Genomic DNA, 10,750 nt, shown 5'->3' on the forward strand with positions numbered 1-10,750 from the left:
GTACTGTTAAATTAGTATCTCAATTTAACACAATAAAAATAACAATCCATGGATTATATCCAAGGAGTAATTTCAAAGTTTTGATATCTTTCTTCATCTGACAAATCTGGAGCTACATTCTGATTAGTTTCATTCTAATTTGTATTTTTCATAGAATTATTATAGCTTCATCATCATCTCGATCATCTCCAAATTCAATTGATCTAGCATTTTAATAATGTTTCACAAATCATAATCAATAATAAGGCAAAATATTTTGGCTAAGCATTACAAAATCAACCCTAACAAAAACATACCCAAATCATCTAAAGTTGATTGAAGATACATATTTGCAAGATCATTCCGTAAAACATCAACTTCTTCAGGAGTTAAAAATGGTGGTGAATCTTCCATTATCCATTTCAAATGATCCTTAAATGCGTCAAGACAAATTGGATCATAACTTTACTTTCTCATTCGGTTCTTATATTATCAATTAACTTGATTATTCATATTATGACTCAAAATTTAAAATAATGCCTTCAAGAAAGAATAATAAAAAGTACCTTTGTTGTAGCCTTAAGTTGTAATGAACATAAACAAGATCATTAAGTTTTTGATGCTCTAACCGATTATTTTTCTTTGAGTGAATATGTTCAAAAATGCTCCAGTTGTGCTCACAACCTGAAGAACTACAAGTTTGACTCAAAACACGAATCGCTAACTTTTGCAAGTTGGTGCTCCACATCCATAAGATTCCTACCATTGATCCTAACATAAAAAGGAAATAATATATCACAATCATAAAAATCAAATCATAAACATATCATAATCATAAAAGACTAATTTTAATAAGCAATTTACCAGGCATCACTGTGCTTCGCTCACATATTACAGACTGTCTTCCAAATTCTTGTTCAGCATTCTTAAAGATTCTCATCTCACTTGTCAATTTAGAATTCAAATCTGCATCACTGTAAGCATATCTCTCAATGAAATCTAGTAGGCCAAAATTTGTTTACTTATGCTTTTTAAATTCTACAGCATTAAATCGAAAAGCTGGATTTAACCAATAACCAGCAATATGAAGGTTTTTTCGAAGTTGTGAATCCCAACGTGTATCTAAAATTTTCAAATAAGGATCAACAACCCTCTTTCTTTTTGAAACCTCTTCACCATCTCTTCCCGATCCTTATAAATAGCTTGATAAAGAAAACCCATTGCATCTCTATCTTCACTATCCACAATATGCAATACACGAACAAGTGACTCAATTAGCTTAACAATATCAGCGCATTGATTCCAAAATGTAAAATCTAAGACTTGATCCACAAACTTTTTAGCTTTAGTTTCTTTAGAGTAAGCTGAGCTTGTCCATTCTCTAGATGTCACCATAGCTCTTAATGCATCCTTTTGAGCTAAAATACTTTGCAAAGCAATAAAATTATTGCCAAACCGAGTTGGAGCTAGATAAAGTATTTCTCGTTCGCCTGTGAACTTTCTCATCAAGTTCAAAGGATGTCAATGATTATAGATATACTTCGTAATCATTGAAGCTTATGACACAGTTTCACTCACTTCCTCTAACTTTCTAATATCTTGAAATATCAAGTTAACACAATGTGCTGCACAAGGAGACCAATACAATCTAGGAAACTCCGATTCGAATAACCTTTTAGCAACAATGTAATTTACAGCATTATCCGTCACTACATGTACAACATTCTCAGGACCAACAAATAATACAACATCCCTAAGCAACTTAAACAAATCATCAATAGTTTTCGAGACATGAGAAGCATCAACTGCCTTTAGAAAAATAGTTCCTTTAGGGAAATAAACTAAGAAATCAATTAAAGTACGCCTACAACGATCAGTCCATCCATCGGCCATGATAGTACATCCAGTTTGTTTCCAAATCTCACGATAATATTCAATCATTTTCTTTACATCTTCAACCGATTTACTCAACAAATATCCACGAACTCTTCCATAATTTGGCCCTTTATACCATGCACCCATGTTTGCAATAGCATCGATCATTGGCTGATAATAAGCTGAATTAACCGCACTAAATGGCACAGAGGCATCCATCATCTATTTTGTAATAGCAATATCACACTTCTCCATAATTTCTTTTGCTTTGGAGAACACTTTTAATAGTTGGTTGAGCTCCAAGTGTTGTTGTCGATGGAAAAAAAGATTGTAATCCCTTGAGTTGTTTTCCTTTTCTAGAACTAGGTGCTGGAAGCCTTGATTTTTGTTGTTGTCACATCTCATTACGTTCAATCTCATCAAATTCTCTTTCAACTTCATCATAAGTATTATAACTTTCTGCATATTCTTCTTGAGTTTTTCTTTTCTTGGTTCGAAGATTTTCAATGTTTTGATTGAATTGGTGTCTTACTACAGTTGGCATCTTTCGACATGTCTCAATATCTCCACCTTTTCCAGCCAAATGATGCTTAACCCGGTTAATTTCTCCACCCCTAATAAGCTTCTCGCAATAAATACATAACAGAATAGTTTTTTCTTTATCCATAACTTGTTTATAATGACCCCATGCAAGATTAGTTTTTTTCTCTATTGCTATTTATTTTGGGTTCCAATTGTTGCATCAGAAGTTGATCATTGTTCTTGAAAAGTTGGTGCTTCTGATGGTGTATTTAATGAAGCCATCCTAAATTCCTAATAACCAGGACTAAAAGACTAATCTATCTACCAGAATAATATACAACAATAATCTACTAAGAATAATATACAATAGCAACCAAATATAACAACAATATATTACATATAACAAGAATACATTACACTATAATCAACAATATATTACACCAACAACATAAAACAAAAATTGAACAATTTGACAGAAATCAACAAGTTATAAACTTATAATCAACTAAATATAGTCAACATAGATAATCAACATCATTAATCAATTAATTCTAACTGAAGTACTAAATAATTAAAAATTTGAAATACTGAATAACTTAAAAAAAATACGTACCTTATGGCTGATGCACCACCGACAGAGAAAAGAGAGACCGAAAAAAAAGCACGGCGCTGACGACGACGACAGGGACGATTAGACGACCGGACCGGCAAAAAGAAGACGACGACGGACACACAGCAGCACAGGACAGAAGGCGATGAGCTGAGCTACACAGGGGCCACCAAGACGACGACTCCGCATAGCAGTAGCCAACGACATCACACCGTTCGGTGGAGGTGGCACTGGCTGTGGTCGGGACCGTTGGGTGGTGCGAGAATGCCTGAACCTGAATAGGTCTCTCTCAGTCTCAGCCGTTTAGAGTTTGGAATTTTGGGTGTGGCCGTGTGGGAATTGGAAAGTGGGAATCGAGTTAGGGTTTCAAGCTTTCAGCCTTTCAATTTTTTTTTTAAATAATGGAAACAACATCGTTTCACTTGAAGAAAAAAAATAGTCCAAACTGATCCGGATTTTTTCAAACCCGCCGGTTTGCCGATTTTTGTCAAACCCAGCCAGTTCAAACCGGGTCTTGCCAGTTCTCTTCCTTGTCTGGTTAGTTAGCTCATCCGGACCGAATTTGTTACCGGTTCACTGGATTTCCAATCCGACTGGACGAGTTGGTCCAGTTCTCGAGATGGAATTCCATAGTTGTAAGAACCGGACCAAATTGGCCAGTTCGAATGAAAAATCGATGAACTGATGATATGGCTGATTCGGTTGAAAGTTTGGACTGAAGACGAAATTAAACCATCCAAAATCGGCCGATCTTACGGTGCTCCTAAATATTGGATCCAATATTCAAAAATACATGTAGAGAAGTTCAAATTCATGTCCCATTGCTAGGTTCCAACAAGACATTCCACCAAGCTATTGTGTTCCTTTACTACTTCATGTGCTAATTATTATATATATTATATACATACACAAATGGATTATTTTATATTTATTTAATTTAATTTTAATTTTATACTCATTTTTTTTAATTTATAATTCTTTAGAATTTATAGAATTATTAAAATAAGTATTTAAATATTTTAATATTTACATTTGTATATTAAAATATTAGTAAAAATATTTATTTTAAATTTTTTAGAATATTGAGTTAAGTAATAGGTCTTCGAGATTTCGGCTTTAAGACTAATTAGTTGGGATATATAAGTATCACTATTGAATTTCACATAATAAATTAATAAAGTGACATAATATGTCTACTATTTACTATCGTGAAAGACCAAATTAATACGCTATTTTTTTAAAAAAAACTAATTAATCTGAAGTAAAAAATTCTAAAGATCTAATAATCACTTTACTCATTTTTTTATTATTTTATATTTTTTATTTACGTAAAACTAGTTCTATATTTTAGAATTTAAAGACCAAATTGTTATTTTATATTTTTTACTAATTAATCACTCATTAGATTTTGATAACTATGGCCTATGGGTTTACCTTTTTTCTTTTTTTTTTTAATTTAAAAAGAAAAGAAAATGCAAGAGAAGACAGGCAGGAATCCAGATCTTACAAATTTCCCAATAATTTCCAAGACAGCTTTTGCCCTAATCACATCACTCTTGGGCCACTGTTGCCGGCCTTCAAAACTGTGCTCCTCCGCTCCCCTCGCCGGCGCTGCTACCGTCCTCCTTTTGACGTTTCTCTTGAGCTCAGAGCCGGCGGCTACAAACACTAATTGTCAGAAAAGCCATCGTTTGGAGCTGAACCTTCTCGAATCTTTCCTTGTTTCAGTGTTAGAGAAAGCAGAAAATCGAACTCGCTTGCTGCCTTGCTGGTGCAGTGCACACAGTCCTGTAGATAGCTGCATCAGATTCCATTCCACAGGTAAATATCAACATTAGCTTTAGAACTTTCTCGAGATTTTAATTTTCACTGCGCTTCAATTCCATTCTCTAAACATGAACTGTGTAAGTTTGCAGTTACAATTATAATTATCATTTGTTAGGTGTTGTGAAAAATAATAACTTGTTAGGTGTTGAAGAAGTTGCGGTTGAGATGTTTGTGACTTGAACTTGAGTTCAGCTTGGTGGGACCTTTGTGTCTTCTTCACTGATTTTATGGTTATTGATCCGTTACACCTAGGTTTTCTTCTGATTAGCAACTGGTATCATTGGTTTTTGATTATTTTGTACTATTGACTTTGATCAAGTGATTGTTGGAAATTGGAATCATGAATTCATGATTTTGTCTTCGTATAAATTAATAGTTTGAATACTATCCATGGATTATTTTTCTCTTGATTGTTTCTTGGGCGATAAAGAAAAAATAACTTGGAAAAATGATTTTTGTGTTCACTACTTAAAGCTGTGATTTATTGCAGGAAGGGGAAACATGTCGGGAGGCGGTGCTGGTTTATATGAAAACTTTAATATGAGGTCCGGCGGTGCTGATCTAGCAAGTGCTATAGTCCCTTTGTTGAAGCTGCTATGTCTTACTGTTATAGGACTATTTCTTGCAAACCCTAGAATGCAATTCATCCCCAGAGCCACATTTAGACTCCTTAGTAAACTTGTTTTTGCTCTGTTCTTGCCCTGCCTTATATTCACCGAGCTCGGGGGAAGCATTACTCTTCAGAACTTTCTGGAATGGTGGTTTATACCTGTAAATGTGCTTGTTAGTACTGCTTTGGGTTGCTTACTCGGGTTCTTGGTGGTTGTCATATGTCGCCCTCCGCCGGAGTTAACCAGATTTACTATTATAATGACAGGGTTTGGGAACACCGGGAATCTTCCCCTTGCCTTGGTTGGATCCGTTTGCCATAGTAAGGATAACCCATTTGGATCTCACTGCAACTCAAGAGGGGTATCTTATGTGTCCTTTTCACAATGGGTTGCTGTGATTCTTGTATACACCTTTGTCTATCACATGATGGAGCCTCCTATGCAGTATTATGAGATTGTCGAGGAAGGGAATGAGATTGAGGAACAGAGACTTAACGATATCAGTAGGCCGCTTCTTGTTGAAGCTGAGTGGCCTGGAATTGAGGATAAAGAGACTGAACATTCTAAGACACCTTTTATTGCCAGGGTTTTCAAGAGCATCTCAGGAATATCCTCATCTACTGTACCAGATCTCGAGATTACAGCGGAAAGCAGTGGTGGGAACAGTCCTAGGTCTATTAGGTGTTTGGCGGAACCTAGAGTTGTTAGAAGAATTCGAATTGTTGCTGAACAAACACCAATTCAGCACATACTTCAACCCCCAACAATTGCATCTCTATTGGCTATCTTCATTGGAATGATACCTCAACTGAAAGCTTTGTTCTTCGGATTTGATGCACCATTGTTATTCATTACAGACAGCTTAGAGATTTTAGGTGGGGCAATGGTACCTTCTGTGATGCTCGTATTGGGGGGCATGCTTGCTGAAGGTCCAAATGAGTCAAAACTTGGACTTAGAACTACGATTGGTATAATTGTGGCAAGACTCCTGGTTCTTCCTCTTCTGGGAATTGGGATTGTGACATTGTCAGATAAGCTAAATTTCTTGGGTGAGCCTGATGCCATGTTCAGATTTGTGCTTTTGTTACAGTATACTACACCAAGTGCTATTTTACTGGGAGCGATTGCCAGCTTGCGGGGCTATGCAGTTAGTGAAGCTTCAGCGCTTCTCTTCTGGCAACACATATTTGCCCTATTCTCCCTTTCCTTGTACATTGTAATCTATTTCAAAATAATTTCATACATCTAAGTTGCTGTATGATTTACTACCCTGGGGTTATGGGTGGTATGATGTTGATAGATAAAATATTCTCTTCATGTCATTTGTATATTGCATTTGGTTTGGCACCGATGATGCAAGAAAATAATGTTAAAATATTGAATTGGGTTTTAGGATTTCATTAGCTCATTTTGTTCGTCTTCATAAATTTTGTTTGGTGGAATCAATAGGAGTAGCTTTTAGCGTTTTCGAGTATAATTTGCAAAGCGTTCAATTAGCATCTTAATTCACCGGATGATGTTTTAAGTTTCGTGTTGACCGCTAAGCTAATGTAACTACTTTGTTAAGCTTAGACGTTTACATTTTCTTTTAACGAAAAAACTATATTATTGTCGCAGTTCTTTGAGAAGTCTTGCTATGTTTTGCTGGGAAACTTATGTTAATAAACCGATCCTGGGATATTTATACGACCATGCCGAATACAGTTGATAATGTTATGAAAACTCAAAGCTTCTAGTTGAAAGAAGTTAGTGGCCCAATAGGGTTGGCAATAGTTGATTGACAATGTTATGAAGACTCAAAGCTTCTAGTTGAAAGAAGTTAGTGGCCCAATAGGGTTGGCAATAGTTGATGAGCGAAAATTAGAGTTCATGGATACCGGCAAGTGTTCCGGATCGTTCAAGTAATACCACGGTGAGTGGATATCGTTTCCACAAAGATTAAAGGATTGAGCAAGCAAATATCAAATTAAATACCTAATTAGATTAAAATAATCTAGATTGATGAAGAATCTTGGAATCTTGAGTTCTTGAATGCTTGAATGTCACGGATAGAGAGCTTGAGTATTGATTTGAGAGAAGATAATGATAGTGAAAGTCATGAATTTCGGAGACGTTTATGCTTTAAGAGAAATCAAATCTTGGTTACTTATCTTGAAGTGTGCAAAGATCTTTCACGATAAATCTTTAGTAACTGATTTTCAATTCCTTGGCTCCTAAATTTCTCAAGCATTAATTACTTGTCAATTAATTAATCAAGAGATTAAGTACAAAAATTTATTTTAGATTCAAATAAGATTTTAAAGTAGTCCTTAGATCGAATTATATGTCACGTATTCAAGCTAGTCATTTCCAGTTAAATCTTAAAAGACAACACAGTTTTCAAAAGTTGTTCTAATCCAAATTATATGTCATTTATTCAAAATTAGAGTGATTGAAAATCATACATGTGTTGCACACTAATTGAATCACTATTCCTAGCCAAATTCAAAGAGTTATGTGACAGAGTTTTCAAGTTTTAATTCAAATATCAAATTTTCAAATTAAAATAAAAGAATTCAAAAGAGATTAGCATACCTTACGATACTACTAATCCGAATGAAGAACGAATAACTCAATTATGAAATAGATCAATGCAAAACTTTAAAATAAAATAAACATAGATTAATAACCCATAGAAAACATAAACAGAACTCCTAACCTTTGACAAAGGATTAGTTACCCATGAAAAAGGAAAAAAATAATGAAAAAGAGATTACAGAGGAGCTGGATATCCTTCCCTATGAACAAAGTTAACTTATTTATATCTTAAATTCTAGAATTCAAATTCAAACTACTAATCTTATCTTTCGGAGAGAAAGATAAGATAACTACTTATCTTCCAGAGAGAAAGATAAGGTACTACTTACTGACTTCAATTTCAAATTCAAAATAATAATTCAATTCAAATTCTAAACAAACCAAATCCCTTATATTTCTAGAAAGAATTAATAACTAATTTTCTAGAGTCTTCAACATTCTGGTTGTGATTAAGACTTCTAATGATGTGGATAATTATACTTGGGCCTTAGTTGTTTCCTCTTAGAGTCGTAATTATCTTTAGTCTGGTCTTTCATTAGAAAAAAGTTGGGCAAAAAGGTCCAAAATTCCATCTTCCTAGGAGGAACCCACCGGGCGCGGAAAGGGTACCGCCAGGTGTGCTGGGCGTGGAGGGGGAGGCCGCCGGGCGTGCAGGTCTTTCGCGGAGCGTGGAGTTGATGTTGAGCGTGTCCGTACGTTTTGCTTTTGCCTCTGTTTCTTTTCCTTTTGGACACGCTTATGATTCCTTATACCACGCTTTTACTGTCTTTGTATTTTCTTTGTGAAAAATCTTCAATTTTTTTATTGTCTTTGAATCAAAAATTCCTGAAAACATAAAAATACTATCCAAACTCTAAATATTTGATTATTTATTAAATTCTATTTGAAAGCATAAGAAATTTGATTAACTATTGAGAAAATAAATGAAAAAGAACTCTAAAAATCACTTAAGATGACGTGCCATCACAACACCAAACTTAAAACTTTGCTTGTCCTCAAGCAAAAAGAAAGATAAACGGAGTTTAGCTTAATGAAAAATATTTGAAAAGATTTTAAGATTTGAAAACAAAAATGGGATTTATGATAATTCTTGTGGTTACATTCAGCTCTCTCATCTTTCATAAATCTTGCATACTTAGGATATAGGAATTTTTAAAACTGAAATTCGAATCGTATTATGAGAATTCTTTTGAATTTGAATGACTTGAAGGTAGTTTACTTCGGGAAAAGATATTTTGCGGGCTTTTGACTCTTAGTGCTTTGTTACAAGGCAGCTCTTAACGGACTTTCGATCAATAATCTTGAGCTAGTTGGCTCAAGTTACCGGGTGATAAAGCACCCCTCGGATCTAATTATCCAAGTCTCTCCTTGACACAGTCACACCACAAGCACATAATTAGGGTTTTGACCCAGACATCGATGCCCAGAGCCTCTTTGGACTTTTTAATATTTTGTCTTAAGGCAACTCTTTAAGTGGACTTTCAATTGATAATTCTGGTCCAGTTGGCCCAAGTTATTGGGTGATAAAGCATCCCTTGAATTTAATAGCCCAAGTTTATCCTTAAAACAAAAACATCACAGGCACATAACTAGGCCCTAATCATTGGTGCTCAGAGTTTTGGAACTTTCGCTTTCTTCGATCTTTCCACTTTTTTTTTCAAAACTATTTCAAGTAATTGATGATGATTGAATCTTCATAATACTTCTTTAAATCTCTATTTTTGAAGATTCCTTTTCCGTTTCCTCAAGATTCAAGTATTTCAGATTTCTTCAAATATAACCACATATATAAGCACCTCCACTATTTGTTTTTGAATATCCTCCATAAAAATAATTGCTAAAGGAACAAGCATTTAAATTTTAACTTTAAGATGAAAAAAGAAAGAAAGAATAAGAAGGATAGAATATGCTATGTATGCAGGAAAGGAAAATAAAGAGAACAGAAAATACATAAAAAAACAAAGATAAAGGAAACTTAAAAGTAGGAGGAAAAACCAAAACAGAAGGGAAAGAAATAACTAACCATCCTTAGAGAGGATTTATCCTTATTCTGATCTTACCCAAATTTATTCAGTTATCACCATTGCTTCTTGTGTCGACTTTTTATGATCTATGGTGTTACCAACACTAAATTTAAGGTTTACGCCAAACATAGAGATTTACAATAAACTTGAAGGTTGACAAAATAATGAGTGTAAATCATGGACAAAAGCATATTTGAATGAAAAGAAATAAGATAAAAAGAACCACAATCAATGCAATTTTAATATGAGGGGTAATTGATTTGAAAATGCCTGGCATCGGTTAAGGGCACTGGGCTTCCTTACATGCATGCTCCCCTGGGAGCTTCATTAATCCCATACGGCAGGTGTGTGGTTCATCTGTTGGGCGTGCCCCTCTCTTTTTTTTCGTTCTTTTTTTTTTGTAAAATAAAGAAAAGTAAATATGCATGCAAAAGAGGAGGAAGAAAGGGAAGAAGATGATGATGACGACTACGGACTTTTAAACAAAAGAAACAAGAATGAAAAAGGAAATACTAACCATGGTTGGGTTGCCTTCCAACAAGCGATTCTTTATCGTCACTAGCTTGACGTTGAGCTTCTTAGGTTGGTGGTTGGGGTGTTTCACAGCACCCATTGGTGTCATCTTTCATGAAGCATGCATTGTTCAACTCTTCTTTAGCTTCAGAATCTCAGGGATATGGAGGGTCTTCAAGGATTCCTTCCTCTACAACTTCTTAGACTAGAGT

The 10,750-nt window shown here is 34.7% G+C and overlaps 1 protein-coding gene across 1 annotated transcript; it reads left to right on the forward strand.

The window, feature by feature from the left end:
• Nucleotides 1-4,394: 4,394 nt before the first annotated feature.
• LOC112773173 (protein PIN-LIKES 2) lies at nt 4,395-6,832 on the forward strand. The gene is made up of 2 exons (XM_025818232.3): nt 4,395-4,807; nt 5,304-6,832. Exons 1-2 carry the CDS (start codon nt 4,459-4,461, stop codon nt 6,671-6,673), a joined length of 1,719 nt encoding a protein of 572 aa, XP_025674017.1. The 5' UTR covers nt 4,395-4,458; the 3' UTR covers nt 6,674-6,832.
• Nucleotides 6,833-10,750: the final 3,918 nt, after the last annotated feature.

This window comes from Arachis hypogaea, chromosome 18 (genome assembly GCF_003086295.3).
Source record: "Arachis hypogaea cultivar Tifrunner chromosome 18, arahy.Tifrunner.gnm2.J5K5, whole genome shotgun sequence".
In the NCBI taxonomy this organism is placed as follows: Eukaryota; Viridiplantae; Streptophyta; class Magnoliopsida; order Fabales; family Fabaceae; genus Arachis; species Arachis hypogaea.